At 33.0% G+C, this 19,217-nt stretch overlaps 2 protein-coding genes across 3 annotated transcripts in view; both read right to left on the reverse strand.

The window, feature by feature from the left end:
- The window catches only part of Dop2R (dopamine D2-like receptor), a 153,073-nt gene that overhangs the window by 100,281 nt on the left and 33,575 nt on the right, over positions 1 to 19,217 (reverse strand). The window lies entirely within an intron of this gene.
- LOC136414059 (uncharacterized) lies at positions 13,985 to 14,749 on the reverse strand. The gene has a single exon (XM_066397853.1). The coding sequence runs from the start codon at positions 14,747 to 14,749 to the stop codon at positions 14,015 to 14,017; it is 735 nt and encodes a 244-aa protein (XP_066253950.1). The 3' UTR covers positions 13,985 to 14,014.

A 19,217-nucleotide genomic window follows, 5' to 3' on the forward strand; every position in this document is an offset into this window, starting at 1 on the left:
GACATGTTATCTTCCGCGAATGGTAACATAACATCTCTTATTATTTCTAAATACCTGTATCGATCCATTATTCCATCTATTCTTACAATTGGTCCCATACCAAATCTAGAAAAGGACCCCCAAACCATCAATCCGCCACCACCAAATTTAGCAGTGCCTTTTATGACTTTGGATTATACCTTTCATTAATAGGACGTCGTATGTACTGAATACCATCAGATGAGAATAAATTAAATTTACTCTCATCCGAAAATAGTATCGTTTTCCACTTCTCATTCGTCCAGTTTAAGTGTTCTCTTGCGAATTCTAAACGGGCTGCTCTATTTTTCGCCGAAATGAAAGGTTTTTTGCAGGCCTTCTTCTATAAAGATCATTTTCTCTAAGTCGACGTCGCACAGTACTAGATGATATTCCTCGCTGCCCATTTTCACTGCAAATATTCACCGTTATTTTCTTCGGATCTTCTTTGAAGGTTCCTATTATTCTTCGCTTGTCACTTTTTGTGGTTTTACGAAGTCGGCCAGATTTGGGAAAAGTCGTCATCGTTCCCCGTAAATTAAAGCAACGGATAATTATATTTATAACACATCGATTTAGATTTAATTCGCGCTCAATGTGCGATTGCTTCATACCTGATTTATATTTGGAAATAATTAATTTTCTCACATCCAAACACACAGGTTTTCCTCGAAGCATATTGGAAATGATTGTATTTGTATATATAGCAATTATATTTAGTTAAACATACAATAATTTTTAAATACGATATGAGAGCAATAAACGAATGTTTCTCTACTTTTGCTTGCCCATGAAAAAATGTTGTCATATAATGTTAAGGACTTTAGGTTACTGCTTCTTGGCGTAGTTTGCTTAGTCAATTTGTTTTGTACTTTCATCCCTTAAGTTACGCCCATGGGCATCGATACGTATTTGAAGGATTCCATCTGGGCGCCAGACCATCGTACCCATCAGGCCATATCGAAGGGCTCTTTATGGCTGGGAAATACGCTACCAGTCAAAGGAAGCTTTCTAAATTGGACCTTTGCCGCGATCCGCAATTCGGCGGATCGCAATACTTCAATGAAAGCGACTTGTATAGGTATTTGCCAGATGGCGGCGATTTTATGACCTTAGGCGCGACCATTGCCCGCAATGGCGTCTGGTATTGGTGCGCCCCTGGGTGGAGTTCCTCGGGTTTAGTACTTAAGGGATGATCGCAGTAATTTTGCTCTCTTTGACCAGTGCTCGCTCTAGACATGTGATCGTAAACGTAACTCGTAATCTTCCCAACTAAGCAAACTCCCACTTCATACTTAGACCAATACTTTACCATTATTTATATAAGTGAAATTTAATACAGTCCACTTTCGTAAACCAAATTGTTGTTTTCGTGGTTTTCGTTTATCGAAGGAACCTCAACATATAAAGAAATGTGATAAGAGTATTGTTCATTTTTTTCTATGAAATTGCTTTACTTTAGGCTTTAAGTGTTCCAAAATATATTTTTGATTTAGTTTATTTTATTTGTTTCAAAATAAATTCGACAAATATAAATGTGTCTCTACTTTTGACTGCTACTGTATATTTATAAAAAATTCTTTGGCTAACTTGGACCCGCAGATTAGAAAGAAAAATTTTTAGCGGTTTTATCATTAATATTAAAAGTTGCAGAAGATTTATTAAACTCAATTACTTAACTAAGAATATCTCTGTTGAGGGTCAGTCCTATACTGTGGAAGAATTTTTGCATATCAGTCGAATAATTTAATCTTTTATTGTCTTGTTATGGATTGATGAGACACTAAGACAATGACAAATACACTATAACACATAACCATGTAGTTTTAGGCTGTACATATTATAAGAATTGGTGACTAATTCTATATGTCATATACACATGTCTCTATGGAAAAAAAGAATATTATTATTAAATCGAGATAAAATAGACATTTCAAAGCTTGAGATTCTTGTTGGTAGCTTTCCTCCAATAAACAGAACGGTGCCAATTGGGAGCGAGGTCAGGCAATTTGTGGCTAATTCAAGGCTTATTACATTGAAAAGATTTCTAACCTTGGTGTTAGCACTGTATCACGAATGAATAGATCAAAGTTCCAGGCTGAAAGACGCCAAGTCAAATATACACAGCCTATGGGCTATAACTTAGCCTAAGTCTCCATTTACCCCTGACGGCTCAAAAACTCGGTTCGTGAGGTCGTCACACCCCAAATCAGCTAGTAAAAACCCCTCCGCCACCTGGGGTTTTATTATTATTATTTATTATTATTGTTATATGAAGGCAGCTCTGAACATTCAGAGATTGCTATTCCGGCCGGTTATTTTTCTTCCAGAAGACGGGCAGTAGCTGAGTCTAATGGGAGATTATTTTTCATTTAAGGATAATCTCACGATGTTAAATTCTCAAAATTATACTTGTGGTGTGATGTCATAGGTTTGCCGTTCTCGGGTCTGTCGAAAGAACGGAAAAATAATGTCATAAAGGTATGTCTTGCGTCGGTAAAATGTATAATAAATGTAAGTAACAACAATACCAACAATTTTTTTTTAATTCACTCGTTGCCAAGATCTCATTTTATTAAATTTATATTTGAAACGAGAACTAGGTATTTTAAAAAGGAGCAGAAGCTTATTTTAAATCTAATTAATTATTTTCGTAAAGAAAAAGATACAGACGATCTCTTTTATTCGTAGTTCCAGGGTACGAAGTATTGTAAATACCTACTTTAAATCTTAACGTTTTAAGTTACTGAATCTAATTTCTATAAAGAAAACTTAGAGCTAGGGTATTCCAAGCCATTCAAGCTTTACTATTGCTTTTCATGTGCAATATAATATGTATGTTAGAACAATAATAAAATAAGTTGTACTCGATGTTCACCAAAAAGATACAGAAAAAAAACTGTTGGATTTAAGAGAGGGTCCTCATGTTACTACAGAAAATCCAGTATTTTTGGTTTTTGATGTTTAGTGTTTTAATTTTTAAAAAGTCGATGATGAAATAAGAGTATCCATATCTATTGTATATAAAATTAAATCACGGGATATATAAATGCTAAAGGTGCAAAACTTTTTATTTATATAGGATGTCCCGGGAAAAAGTGTCTACCGTGAATATCTTTTCTGTAGTTTATTAAAAAAAAACCGCTAAAACATGTCAATTGTGGTAGGAAAAGAGACATCATTTAATGAAAAAATTATTTTCGAAATGTTATCCCTCTACCTTTTGAAATTTTCAAATTGGAAGAGGGGTTGAATTATACTTCTTTAGAAAGGTAATTTTATTCACTATATTGTCAAGCTTTTATTTTTCATTTTTGTACGTTGGTCTTGTAGAAATGAAACAAAACAAAAAACTAAACAAAATAAAAACCAAATAATTTGATTTTACCCATTTTCACTGATATTTTATTTGTTTTATGGTAAAAAATGTTTAAAGTGACTTTCCTTGACTTCCATGCATATGTACAGCGGATCCTCAAAACGTCGTCGCACATTATCTAATATTTCTGGTGTTAGTGATTTGCACTCTCAACGATTCGGGTACGTTGGTCTTCGAAGAATCAGATTGTATCATAGATTTTGGTTTTCAAATGTCCCCATAAGAAAAAATCCAGGGCACTAAGATCAGGTGATCTCGCGGGCCATTCCACTAAACCTCTTCTGTTAATCCATCTCTTAGGAAATTCTTCATCTAGAAATTGTCATACAGCAACAGTGTTATTGAGTATGGGTCTCTCGACATAAATAAGGATTGATGTCACTCCAGTAACGACAGATATGTCTGTTAACTTCACCATTTAAATAGCACGAACATTCATCAGGAAATGTTGTATTGTACAATAAATGTCCGTTTAAATGTAACATGTTGCTAAAAGATTCATATAATTCTAATCGAGAGTCGAATTCATCCTCATTTAATTCCTATACTAGTTTTATAACATAGGGATGGAATTTTACTTCTTTTAAAATTGTATGAACAGTACTTTTTGAATCGCCAGATTCCTCGGCAATCTTTCGAACAGACGTTCTATTGTCCGTTTGAACATACCCCAGAACCGCGATTTGGACTTCATCACCTCCTATTGGGCGATCAACTTCGTGTTTGTTATTTTAAGCGGAACTAATTTCATTGAATTTCATTAAAACTTAAATACATAAGGGTGGGATACCATTTTGTCAGAGTGATTTAATTTGAAGGCACGAGTGGCCGCTCTTGCAGAAATATTGTTTTTGTGATATTGACTCATAATCTTGATTATATCTAGTAATGTGTAAACCATTTTAACCAAATTAAAAATTGAACGGACTGCAAAGTGATGTCTTGCCACGAAATACTAAAATCCTTTTAGTATTAACGCACTAAAAAGTTCAGAGGAAAATATCAATCAATTGTTCTTCTAAAAGAATTAAGGTTTATTCATTTTAAATGGAATGTTAGAAATGTCATTATTATTGATACATTTGAGACGTCGAGAGTTTTGAGTCTAACCTGAACTAACCTGAACTAACCTGAACTAACCTGAACTAAATACTTTCAGCATTTATTACAATAACATTCATGATTAAAATCAAGTTATTTGGTTATTGTTTAATTTTTACAAGATCAATGTACAAAAATAAAAAATAAAAGCTTGACCATGTAGAAAATAAAATTACCTTTCAAACGAGGCATAACGCAACCCCTCTTCCAGTTTAAAAATTTCAAAGAAGTGGTTTCCAGGAGTAAAGGGATAACATTTCGAAAATAACTTTTTCACCAAATGATGTCCCCTCTCTATAAAGGTTGATGTGTTTTAGCGTTTTTTTTTTTAATAACATTCAGGGTGGACACTTTTCTTAGAGCATCCTGTACATCATCCAGTGGGGAACCATTATAGAGTCTGTCCCAGAACAGTAAGAGGATCTCGAAAAGACTAATAGATCCAAATCGTTTAAATTAGGAAAAAATTGTGTAACTTAAAGCAATTTAATAATCTGTTTTTACACTGGCTAAATTCTCAATGGTTATGAAGATGTCTGGAAAAAAAGAATTTGGGGTTTTTCATTTTTTGCAAATAACTCTTATACGGTTACAGTTTGAGGAATTAAAGTTCTACATTTTTAAGTCACTTTTTTAAAAACCTCGTAGCAGTGTTTCCAGTGTTTTTGTTAAGTCATTATTTTCGAAAATAATCGTTAAAATGTTGATTTTAATATAGGCGCTATATCGAATAAATACATTTTTAAAATCGTCATAAAATTCCTTTTTCAGCCATATATTTCATTTGGTATTTTTCTCATAAACTCTACGACTTATAACCATTAAAACATGTTTTGATAAGTCAACTATGATTTTGAGCTATAGCAATACATAATAAACAAATGCTATGGAAACGGTAAAAAGTGCATATTCATGTTTGGACAATAATGGTGATTTATTTGAACATTTGTTATAATTTGAATCTTCTATTCGATTCAAATTTAGCTGCATTGTTGTTATTAAAAACATAATTTAATTCAATTTTTTTTCTATTTTATGCTGGTTTCGGGAATACACACAAGTAAATATAATTATGTCCAGGTCAAGAAAATTTAAGGTTTAAGGTTTTAAAATATATTTAACAGACCTACCTACATGAATATAAATTAGTTCAAAATATCCAATTTACACCAGTGTTCTTCACAAGTTTGATTCTCAGATTTCACATGTATGTATCATGGTTGCTTTTATGAGTGTTGAATCTACATTTTCTCGAAGTCCAAGTGCATCTAGATACTTTATGAACATATACAGAATGACGTCTATTGCTGAAATTACGAATTGTGTGATCCTCACCATCTTCTGTGTCCATAGCCTCTCTATACACATTACATTATATATTGAGGAATTTTTGATCTGATGGAAGCATCATATCGATAAAATAAGTGGTCTTATAGCTAGTCAATATTTACTGTATTGTATATAATAAAATGCCTCTAATAGTTTTGAAAATTAGTTATAAGAAGTTTCTTTCATAAAGTTAGGTGTGTTACTTTTCAGATTTTTTAAAAATGTATGTTAATTCCTAAACATGAATTCAATGCATCGCAAATAAAAAATATTTATTTACATCCAATTGATATTACCAGATTCATTGTTACATAATTGTTAGATGCAATCCTTAAAAAGTCAAGTTGTCTATGTTACAGTTTATATATTTAAATCAAAATTACCATTACAAACTTTAATTTCTGAATTTATATATTCTGATTTATTATTGTTTTAACTGCGAGCGTATAGGCATAAAATTAATATTTTAGGGAAATGATGTTATCAATATGTCCAGGAATGTTAGTTTTCTAAAGGTTTTATTAACTATATCGGTCTGATTAATAAAAGTTGCGTTTAAAATGCCTATGCTTTTTGTGTACACTTCATGTCTATTGGATAATATGCAAACCTTCAGTAGTCCACATCCATAATTCGGAGAAAAAACGAAAAAACTTCAAGGTGACATTTCATAGCATTAATTTTCAGTCTTTGTTGCTAATTTTCTTTATGGCCTCAGTGAATTTAATTTCATTTTAAAATTAGCAGCTCGTATTGGAGTAGGTACAAGGAATGTTGTGGAGATCGAAAAACATGTTCGTTAGTGAAAAGTTTCTTCTTGAAAGTTATAGGTTAATCCTTGTTTTAGGAAGCTTTATTCCCAGTACGCGTCTCGACGGATAACATATGATCAGCTCTAAGATAATATCAGAAAATATTGTTTTAGATGAGCGTCTACGATATTAAACATAGGGTAAAGTAAGCAAAGATGGGTCGGAAGAAGAGATAGTTCATTCGCATTAAAACAAATTTTCTTTTTTATAATTTTTATTATTTTTTTTAATTTTATTATTATATTATTTTATTTTATAGCCACAATTATTGCACTTATGTCACCATAGGGAGCCATACATTTTTTTTGAGATAGGCCCTTTCATAGTTTAATTAATGAAAACGTAGCGTCCATTCTTAAAATATTTTCAGGTGGTAAATATCCACTTGATTACAAGAATAAAAGGGTGAGTTCTGTTTTCTATTCTTTTTTTAATTTCCACAGACTAATCCGTTGACCAATGTCCTGTGATTCAGCCAACAAGGTACTCGGGGTGATAATGGGGCAAATACTTCTGTTACGATTTTTTGGGATAGTTGAAATGTTTTTTCATCGGATAGGTCAGCCAGTAATGTGTGCTTCAATTTCAAAGTTTTAGTAATGCCAATGTGTACATTCATAAGGATAGAATTATTTTGCCCTCATATCACGTTTTTCAAGGGAATAATAGAAAAGTAAGGTCTCGGATGGCATGTAACCAAGATCATCGATGGTAATGTTACCAAAGTTACTCTTGCAAATAATTTTAGGCCCGATGTGAAGCGGGAGCGTTAACATTCGAGGGAGCAAAAGGTACTTTACTCCAGAGGTGTGCATGTAATTTTTTCTACAACAAATGTTCTGTTTTACAAAAAAAAAACAGAAAATATGATATGTTAATTATTTATTATGTATAGGGAAGGAGATACTTTTGTCCCCTAGAGGGGAAAGTACTTTCTTCCGTAATAAATCTGCATATTTATGATCCTTAGGGAGGAAACAACTGTTGCTCCCTATGGTACAAGGTTTGGTTTTCCTTTACTCATTTATTTTAAAATTTCAATCTGGCTGTTTTAATATGAATTGTTGACGCCGCCCATGCTTGTTGCTAGTTTCTATATGTAAGTAGCATGTTTGGGTATTTCAATTTTAAAAAATCAATTTCGTGACTTTCTTGTAATCTTAATTTATTTCGAGCTCATTAATGCAATCGCAAGCGCCTTGTATTTTAGATTATAATAGATTTTCTCACATTTCTTACTTGACTACAATAGTTTCCTTTTTTGAGACACTTCTACCTCAATATCGTTTGCTTTTCCCTCAGTATTAACTTTTGATTTGTTTCCTCATCGTTCTCTTCCACTGTTTAGAGATCTTTTGCATTCATTTTCGAAAAAAAAAAATATCATAATTGAATTTAACACCCTTGGCGGAAAAGGTGTACGAGTAGCATCGTCCCGCCTCGAAATTCGTGTAGCTATTATTTCTAAATGATATCGAATGATAAATTTATTTACATTTGAATTTGTTAATGTAATGGGGTTAGTTGACCACGAACGCAATTTACTGAATATGAATTAGGTATTTATTTATTGCTACAAACTTCCTGATATTCCCGAATATTCTACTTTTACATCCTCTAAATCGCTGTAAAGCGGTCTCAGCACAATATCCAATAAATTGCACGCAAACATAATCGTACATGTGACTGCGGATTATATGCCCACAATTTTATTAACAATCATATTTCGACGTAACTATTCAATCAAGTGCCCGAATTAGTATTCGAGTCCAAGTCCCAAAACAATGAATACACATCGAAAACCAATTTCGTGTTTGTACGAAGAATAAATTAAAGTACACACAATATTCGCAGCAAATTAGGAATAAAACCAATTTGGAGCATAATTTCGGTCTGCCTGATAAATTCGGAACATGGGGCCCCGATGTGGTTTCCCTTTTTTTCTGTCACTAAGAGCATGTCGTAATTTGTTTTACAAAAACAAAAAGGGGGCAAGAACTTTACTGTTTGGAGTGGTTTGTTTTCGTAGGCGCTCTGAAATGCTTTAAAAGGCATTTCGAAATTCTTGATCTTGTATTATTGACTCAAGAAGTGAAGTCCAATTATTTTCTAGAAAGGTACAATACTTTTTTCTACACTGAAATTTTAAGTAAAATGTTAAAAAGGGATCGGCCGATGATTCCCTCAATTAAGAAGGCTTATTTTTAATCTCGAGCAATGTCAACTCTTTTATTTACTTGTATTTCACAAGATTCCGATTTGGAAAACAAAGAAATGTTTACAAACCAAATTAATCTCTTCTTTTTAATACTCCGAGACTTCAAGTTAATAACTGATATGAAGGACGTTCGGTAAACATTATTTTACAATATTCAAATAGTCCAAGCTCCTGATTTTTGTATATGCGGAGTGACGTCTTTTAGGGAAATCTGTCAAAATGACTTATGTTTACTGACATTACACTTGACTAGCGTTTGACGTCCTCTCCAAAAGTCTTTCTTTTCCCTAGATTTAAGACTTGAGCCACGGACAGACACATTCTGCACGTTTCCTAGAACCGACATAAAAGTGACTTCCCAAGAAAATATTGCTGTCTATTTATATTTTATACGTCATTATAACGTTATTCTTGCCCCGAAGGCGTCTTTGCTCTGCTCTCATAAATCCTTTTGGCCCATTGATTAGTGTTCCTTTCTCACATCTTTGACATTCGCACTCCTTTCCTCTTTACTATCTTTTACACTCTGTAAAAGAGCTAAACAATAAATACAGCTTTGTTTCTTGTTTTTCTTTGGGAATACCGCCTCACACACCAATAGGGGTTGTTGCTGTTACGGTAGAATTACACATTATTCTCAGTTAAAACTAACTGAGAATAAAAATCACCCTTTACCAAGAGCTTGGATGAACATCCATGTCCGACAGTAAATGTCTTCTGGTGTGTGAAGCGTCATTCCCAAAAATTAAAAAAGTAATGAACATCCGCCTCAGACATATGGAACATATTCAAAACTTCATTTGTTGTGTAATTAAAACCCCTTTTACAGGTGGGTAACATTTTTCCCTCCCAACATCGAATGAATTAACCATTCACGGGGTCAACGGTTGTGTGTAATTTTGCACCCTCAGGAATAAATTGCTTTTCCCATTTCATAACTAATTAAACATCGGGCCTCTCTTAATTGGTTTTTTGTGTTTTTAGTTGCCAAAAACTTTCGAACCCCTTCTGATGAGGGACGAGTAATGAAAAATTCTGTTTGGGTCCCAAAAACGCAAAGTTAAAAATTATTTCCCATTCACAAGTAGTGATTACGCAGCTTCAATTTACGGCCATCAATGGAAAAGTATTTACCTTTTCTAATTTAAGCAAATTAAAGATTTAGTTTCAGAATTCCAATAACACCAATTAATAATTCGGGAAACAATTTATAGCGTTTAGTCTAATTGCACAACGGCTTTTCGCCCTTTGTTCCCAATATCTTAGTTTATGCTCCACTGGATGTTGATTCCGAGAGATCCTTTAATTAAATTGTTTCTCAATGCCTTAAGTAGCCCAACGATAGCTCTTTTCTGCTCAAGCGTCCTTATCAGGTCCCGGCCAAGATCGAATTAAATCTACATCTTGTTAAGCCATCAATAAAAGCTATGAAAATGGTGACTGGTTAAAAATGCGTTGACAGAACTAGTAAAGCCACAGAATCGTTGATCTACTGTGTGGAACATCAATTATAAAATTCGGAAGAAAACCATTGAGATTGGAATTAATAATTTCCTTTTTCAAATGGTCTGAAAACAAATTAACAAGAATTCGGTTTTTTGTTAGCCACTGGAAATTCGTTCCTATAACGAAGACACCGGGTGTCGTTTGTGTATAGGGGCAAGGGCAAACTTCTGACGCTTCTGTTAATTAGCTATTTTCTCAGGCAAGGACACTGGGCAATGTCATTTTCTTAATAATATTTTAATTAAAAGTCTGCAGCAATCAATCAATCACAACATACCAAGCGAAATTATTAATCTCTCGTCCATCATCGCGGTGATATATATAAACATGAAATTGTAGATCAATTTTCTAAGTTTATCTGAAACTGAATCGACTAGCCTCCCAATATTTAATACCTGTCTGCTTCTGAGCAAAAATAGAGCACCCTCCGTTATCAATAATAGCCAAAGCAAAGCTATAAAAATAAAATAATGCCTCCATTCAGATCCCGCAGGGAAATACGATGATGGATCGTGAAGAGAATAAAACCCTATCGAAACTTCGCATTCGACTGTGCTCTATCTTCCTATTCTCTTTAGATTTTCGCAATAACAAATAGGTTTAAATGAGCTGCACATATCCAAGTTTTAAAGTGTCGAGACATCAAATTAGACGCATCTTTTTGAGAATAATCTGACAAGAATTGACAGAGCTATTGCTGTTTAAATTGTTATTGATAGACATAGGCTTATTGAGTATTTTTGATTTTTAGTTGATTGAGTTTATTGAGTGTGGGATAGACATATTTGAGACTATTTAAGGCCTAAATCTAGTCTTAAAGTGAACTGTCAATTTTTTCCAATATAAATATGGTCCAAACGAAGCAACCACCACGTCTATCCAACTTAACTACGGTCAGTTTCTCATGGCTTCCGGCCAAGACCTGACACCGCAGTTATATACTTCTATATTGAGCCCCGCTTTATCGATTCTATAGCTTTATTAATACCCATTGTATTAAATCATTCTGGGGAATATTGTGCGAGGCCTTAAGGTTATTGGAAGCCTTGTCTTATTAACGGCCTTTATTAAATGACTATGATAATTGATTTTTGGATGTCTTAAAGGTGTTAATATCCTGTGGACAAACTGTGAGATGGAATATAATATTATAAGAGTGTAAAATGAATATGAAGGCAGAAACTTGCATGTTCTGTTCAGGTCATTATTTCTTATAATGACCTCCATATGAGAACATTTATTTAAAAAAGTAGTATAATAGCGTTACAGCTTTGTGAATAAATAATAATTTTCTCATTCATTTCGCACATAGAATATTATAAACAAATGTAATCTACAAGGGAAATCTGAAAACAGTGCCATAGAAAAGTTCAACTGTTAAGGTCAATTATTGTAAAAATATACCTAGTTGATTCAACTAAATGCATATAATTCGGAGTAGTTTAGAATACCCCGAATAAATCTAAAAAATGTTTTAATAAATTCCAGTACCTCAGCAAAACATCAAGTAAATATTTTGATCTGAATGGCCCTTTAGAATGAACCTGAACTAACCTTAATTAACCTTTCTAAGATGTAGTTAATCGAACTGATCAGGATGGCGGTGGCTATACTGTAACGTCCGCTATGTTTTTAAGTTAAAATTGGTAATACTAAACACGTTTGCAACATCTTGTGCAACTCTTTATTTAATTTGAACTTCTCCAAAATATTTTAATCAAATAGTACCTACCATGTATAACCAATAGTACCTACTTGCATAAAAAATATTACATAGTTATTATTCGAGGTAGAGCCAGTTTTCAAAAGAGTAATCTGTAAATTCAAGCGGAAAACAAAAACTAGGTTGGACAATAAATATGTGTTTTTAGCGGCGGCTTTCATCCAACTATGGCGTATCATTTATTTCAGTGAAACCGCGGGTAAAGATATATGTGGAATTACTTACAAATGCGTGCTCAAATAAGGAAAAATCGTTTCCTGTATTTTGATATAGTTTCATGGTTTTTTCCTGAAACATGTTGTAACACTTATGAATTGCAATGCCCTTCAATCGTTATGAATATGTAGTTTTCAAAATCTCATCATTTCATACTATCCAGTTAGATCTATCCACTCTATAAATAGATTTTAGCCGGGATGTACTGTACCGATTTGCGGCCGTGAAATCCAACGTTACAGTATCTGATGCTATAATATTGTTGGTAAGCAACATTACCGGACTATTATCAGCGCTCTCGGTATTTATATCGCACCCCTTTTCACACTTGCTTTCTTCCGTAAATAATATAGGTGTTTCTCTTATTGTGTCCGACCCCGAATCGAACTAACCTAAAGGTAATTTGAAACGATATTACGAGTTACGATATTCGATGCAGTTGATATTAATACTCTCGTTATAACATAAATACTGAATGCATTTAACGGAGACACCTTTTGATATATACTGCGTTTACCATATTTGGTAAAAAAATTGTTCTTAGCATTATTACTTTTTCTCTATTTTACCCACTTTAGATCTGGCTAAAAACACTGCTGCTACTCAATATACAAGATGTCCCAAAAGTAAACCGCCATACGTTAACCATCAATTCTATATCGAAAAAGAACCCAACTTTGCTATGTAGACTATGGTCCAAAAATGTATTGTTACAGAAATACAGGGTGTTGAAATAAAATTTTAAAAACCCCAAAAAAATCAATCTTCTTGATGATGTTCCACTAAACGTGAGGCAAAATATGATTTTACAAGTGGACAGAACTCCCACACACTATACAGGGTGATTCATTAGGAATGGGACATGGCGAAACCCGAGATAGGGGACACCAAAATATGACGATTGGACGCAACATGCCTTATATCAATGTTGCGCGTTTCAGAGTTACAGGGTGTTAAAAGTTAAAATTTTATTTTAAAATTCCTTAATAACTTTTTGTGTTTTCATAGCATCAACACCAAAATCGGTGTACTTAGGTTTTGTAAGATGCCAAATAAGAATTTTGATCTAATTTTTACGAAATGTCTAGAGGGCGCTAGTTACAACCCACCGCTTCGATATATTTGGTCATATTTTTTTATGAGTGCAACTAAGGTCAAATTTTATTCAATGTATTGAAAGAGCGTTTATTTTTACGCAGAAAAGGTATTCTTATTAAATTCCGATATCTCTCTTCGTTTACGAGGTTTTTACCTATAAGCTAATTTGTGTCTTTCCATTTCAACTCGGTTTTATTAATTTTCAAATAAATATTTTGCCGCATTAAACAAATGAAAAGCCATTAACAAATGAAAAATAAGTTTTATTTAAGCAAATGTTCAAAATGACCACCTTCCACCTCAATGCACTTTACTAACCTTTTTCTCAAAGATCTTTTTATTCTAAATTGCATATCGACGTTCTTCTTAATTTCATCAGCTGCTTGTTGAATTTTTTGGCATAATTCTTCGCGAGTATTAATTGTCCCTTTGTATACAATTGCTTTCATACTTGACCATATTGAGAAGTCTAATGGGTTGAGGTCTGGACTTCTCGCAGGCCACGGAAATTCACTTCCACGACCGATCCATCAATGTGGAAAAACATTGTTTAAATGTTGGCGTACTTGGAGAGAAAAATGTGGAGCCGCTCCGTCTTGCATGAACCACATATTTTAACGTAAATATAATGGAACATCTTCGAGAAGTTCGTTAAGTTGTTCTTGCAAAAAATTTAAATACCGAAGGCCATTTAAATTGGCTGGAAGTTCGAAAGGACCAATAAAAAAGTCACCTATTACACCACACCAAATGTTTATCTTAAATTCGTGTTGGAAATGTGTTTCTCGTACAGCATTTGGATTCTCAGAATCCCATAAATGGCTATTTTTCCAGTTGAAAATTCCACGGCGTGTGAAAGTTGCCTCATCAGTAAATAAAATTTTGTTCAAAAAATTTGGATCTTCGTTTTGTTTCTCTTGCAAAAATCGAGCAAATTTTAAACGAGCAGAACGGTCTTCAGCGAGCAAATTTTGAACAGGTGTTAAATGATATGGATGGAATTTTTCTTTATGTAAAATTCTCCAGACAGACGATTGACTCATTCCTATCGTTGCACTTAACCGGCGTGTACTTAATGTTTTATTTTCAGCAATTCGTACTAAAACTTCTTCTTCCTGTTCAACCGGGATAGTCCTTCGAGCATCATTGTTTTGGCTTTGAGGGCGAAAAGAGCCTGTTTCTCCCAAACAATTGTACAGGTTTCTGAATAATTTGTGATTGGGTTGTTGTCGGTTGGGATATAATTCAAAATAACTACGTGCAGCAGCACGACTGTTAAAATGCATTTGAGCAAAAACACAAATCATATCGCGCATCTCACTAAAGGAAAAGTCATTATGCCTAGGCATTTTTACTTTTAAATTACTATTTTTTACTTAAAAAGAGCAAATGGCAAGAAAAGAGTCTAATTACTTTGACAAGCTAAAGTGACAATGGCTAAGTAATGCGTTGCTATGCAAATGAATCACACCCACCTCCGTTTTTGAGGATTTGAAATGGCACGACACGAATTAGCTTATTGGTAAAAATCTTGTAAACGAAGAGAGATATCGGGATTGAATAAGAATACCTTTTTTGCGTAAACATAAACGCTCTTTCAATATATTGAATAAAATTTGACCTTAGTTGCACTCATAAAAAAATATGACCAAATATATCGAAGCGGTGGGTTGTAACTAGCGCCCTCTAGACATTTCGTAAAAATTAGATCAAAATTCTTATTTGGCATCTTACAAAACCTAAGTACACCGATTTTGGTGTTGATGCTATGAAAACACAAAAAGTTATTAAGGAATTTTAAAATAAAATTTTAACTTTTAACACCCTGTAACTCTGAAACGCGCAACATTGATATAAGGCATGTTGCGTCCAATCGTCATATTTTGGTGTCCCCTATCTCGGGTTTCGCCATGTCCCATTCCCAATGAATCACCCTGTAGAATATATGTACGTGATTGGCTTGATGCTAATTATCCAGGAACATGGAACAGACAAGGTGGACCTATTGAATGGTCACTATTTTTTCTTCTAAAACAATGCGTGGTACGATAAAACGCCAAGGGAATCGTTTTCCTCAAAATGGAACAAACAATTAAAAGAAATAATTTATTTATAGAAAAATAAGTGGCGTATTTTTTTCTTCAAAAATACTCAGTGGCGGTACCCTACGCGCACCACTGGTAGTATTGAAAATCATTTTGCACTGCAAAACATTCGATTTCCGTTTCTATCGATATCGCCCAAATTTATTACAATATCTAAAACAGTATTGAAGATAATTGAGCGTTTGGGGTTTTTTAATTTTATTTCAACATCTTGTATTTCTGTAACGAAACATCTTTGAACCTATAATATATTAGGTCTATAAAATATATATATATATATATATATATATATATATATATAACAAACTATGGTTATTTTTCGACGTAAATTCATGGTTAACGTATGGCAGTTTGCTCTTGGAACATCCTGTATACTTTTTATAGCTAAAAGAATATTTATCGTGTGAAAAAGACTGTATCACTTTATAGACTTAGCAATTAGATAGTTCTAATGCGCAATAGATCATACAGTTAAATTGGTTCAACTGCAGATATACTTAGAGTACGAAATAATAGTATGATCTTGTAGACCAACTTCTTAGTATGAGCAATACAAATTTCACAGTAGTCTTCTTATCTCATAAATAAAAAGAAAAAAAAAAGTTTTTTTTGTTTTTTTTAGGTTTATTTTTCTGTAATTGAAAGTAAATTTCGAATAATTAAAATTCTAATCAGACGACCTATTTTGACACATTAAATGGTGGGTGCTTTATTGCCATGCTCTCCTCAGTAAATTGAGTTAAGTATTAGAATATATTGAATATTCTTAAAGGTTCATATCTTCTCAAAAGGATATATGTATGTATCTTCTTGAATTGAGAAAGGAAATTACTTCTTTATCATTTCATCTACTTTTCCATGTATTAACTAAATATGAAGCTTCAAAATGCATCAAGTAATCTTTTTATCGACTAGAGAATGTTAAATTCTTATTAAATTAAATAATTACTCGTATAGTACAAAAATTGTTAATTATTACTTTAAAAAATACTTTAATTGATTTTTTATTTCAAATAAATGTTCTGTTACTTTTGATTCGCCTTATGTTCCCACCTTAAATGTATTTCCCTGATGCCTACCTAACCAGGAAATTATTTGCGAATTTATATATTCGAAACAAATATACAGTTTTTTATGCATTAAAAACAAATAAGTTCTGCTATTTTGTCACTTAATTCGCTGCATGTGAAACTAAGTTCAAAGGCGAATAAAAACGTGACAAATCCATTTTCGCTCCCAACAAAAGAACACTGCTACGTTGCTGATTATTTTATTCCGCATAAGAAACTCGATATTTATTGCCCTGCTAATACTCAACTGAATAATATGAGAGTTTTACAGCTTCGAAACATGCAAAAACTTGATTAAAATCGAAATAATAAAAACCACAACCAGGCTTCCCATTTTGACACAATTAATAGTGGACAAACAAAGGAGTACTGCTATATTGTCATTTTAGTCACTTTATGTCAAATTAAACTAAGAAAGAAAAAACATGTTAACAACACCCACCTTCACTCACTCAATGAAAGCTGACAGATGCATTACTGGCTTGTCGTGAATTTTTGAAACCATCCAACACTGCTACGTTGCTGATGATTTATTCTGCATAAGAAGAACATTACTTGTTGTTCTGTTAACACTTTACTGAATAATGTAAGAAATGTTATCGTCTCGAAACATATAAAATCGCAACATTTTGCGAACATCTAACTCACAAGTTTTGATTAAAAATCGATGCAAACCAAATAATAAATTTGAATTTTAATATTTTTACCTATTGGAGATATGGAAATTCAATTCAGTGTGTGAAATTAAAGTCGAAAGCAAACAAAAAAAAATAGAATATCCACGATTTTACTAAAATAATCTCGAGAACCTTCAAAATTAGTAAATTCGCTATTGATGTAGTGAGGAGAAACGGGTAACACATAGATACATAGGAACAATCATTGGCATACCTTCTGGATGAGTTAACATTGGGTTTTATAGCAATTTTAATTATTGTAAGTAATATTTATAATTACAGAACCTAAAAACATGAATTGAATACAATAAAAACGCCTTATTCCTTACGAAAAGAATGACAGACGTATCGATTTTATTTAGTCTTCATCAGCATGAAAACCAAAAGAATATTTATACAAAGTATGATGGCACACATAAATAAAATTCGATTTATACATATAGTGCCATCATTTTAAAACTTTCTTCAATATTTTTTGCAGCAAAGGAAATTAGTGTTAACCCAAAAATACGTCAACTTAGATATCGAGGGAGACGTCTAAAATCAGGGTGCGTTGTATTCTAGGTTTCGCCCCTTTGCCCCCAAGTACCCCCACTTGAAATTTTTAAATGGCACCACAGCTTGTAGCACATCATTTTAAAGGTCTTAAAAACCCCGATTCATTACCTTTTAGAAAACTAAAACCGGTTGATTCGTTCTCCTAAAGAATCAAAAATGGATTTTCAAACATTCTTGTATGTTTACAATGTTTCTTTTCATTTGTTTATATTACAGCTTTTTTCTTTTGTCGATAAGAAAGATAATAAAGTATTGTGTCTTAGTTTTTGTTAGCTTTTGTATTTTAATGCAAAATGTTTTGCTACTTAGACAAAATTTAATTTAATTTGTCAACTACCTACTAACCTGTGAGTTGCAGTGAAAGCAATAGATTCATAATGATTTATATTTTAGAAGAAAGAACCGAAATTATTTTTGTATAAAGTGCTGAAAATAGAAGTGCTCGTAGGACAGCCAGGGTTTTTAGTGAAAGGTATCCTGAGAAAAATATAAGCCACCGATATGTGCTCGACCTTGTCAAAAAATGTCAAGCAACTTGTTCCTTCTGCAACAAAGTAAATAAGCAACCCAGAGTTCTTAATGAAGCAGTACAGGTTGAGATTTTGGGCCATTTCGATATTAATCCTACCACTTCAATTTCAAAAGTGATTCAGTTGACAAATATTTCATATGGTTCCATTCATAAAGTTCTAAAACTAAACAATTTCTTTCCTTACAAAATGAACATTCTTCAAGAACTCCAAGAAGACGGTTATGATCGAAGAATTTAATTTTGCGAAACAATGATTGCGAGAATTAAAACTGAACCGAATTTAATGAAGAATATTTGTTTCAGTGATGAATTAACTTTTTCCCTGAATGGCTTTATAAATAAATGGAACTATAGATATTAGAACAATGAGAATCCTCATGTGTTTCGAAAGGGCCATGTGCAGTTTCCTGAAAAGTTCAACATCTGGGCTAGAATTCGGGGAAATGAAATAATAGGTTCAATTTTTATTGAAGGAAATCTAACTGCTGAACCATATTTCAATTTATTGCAAAATGAAATCGACCCACTAATTATACATTCTTTAGAAAACGAAGTCGATGAAGAGGAAAATCTTTTTTTGAATGAACAACATTCACACTTTCAACATGATGACGCACCACCACACTACGCATTACTTGTTCGATAATGGCTGAATGCAATGTTTCCTGACCAATGGATTGGCAGAAGAGGCGTTGTGGCCGTCGAGATCGCCAGATTTAACGCCTCTAGATTTCTTCCTTTGAGATTATTTAGAGACAATTGTATACAAAACTGTCTCATGAAATATTCAGGATCTACGAAATAGGATTACCGGCGCATGCAGGTTAATTAATAGAGACACGTTTCAAAACGTCTGACAAGAATTCGAGAACAGG

The sequence above is a fragment of the Euwallacea similis genome, chromosome 16 (genome assembly GCF_039881205.1).
Source record: "Euwallacea similis isolate ESF13 chromosome 16, ESF131.1, whole genome shotgun sequence".
Classification (NCBI taxonomy): domain Eukaryota; kingdom Metazoa; phylum Arthropoda; class Insecta; order Coleoptera; family Curculionidae; genus Euwallacea; species Euwallacea similis.

Excerpts from the sequence above, each read along its gene's own strand:
- LOC136414059 (XM_066397853.1), bottom strand. The coding sequence starts at position 14,749 with ATGCCTAGGCATAATGACTTTTCCTTTAGTGAGATGCGCGATATGATT.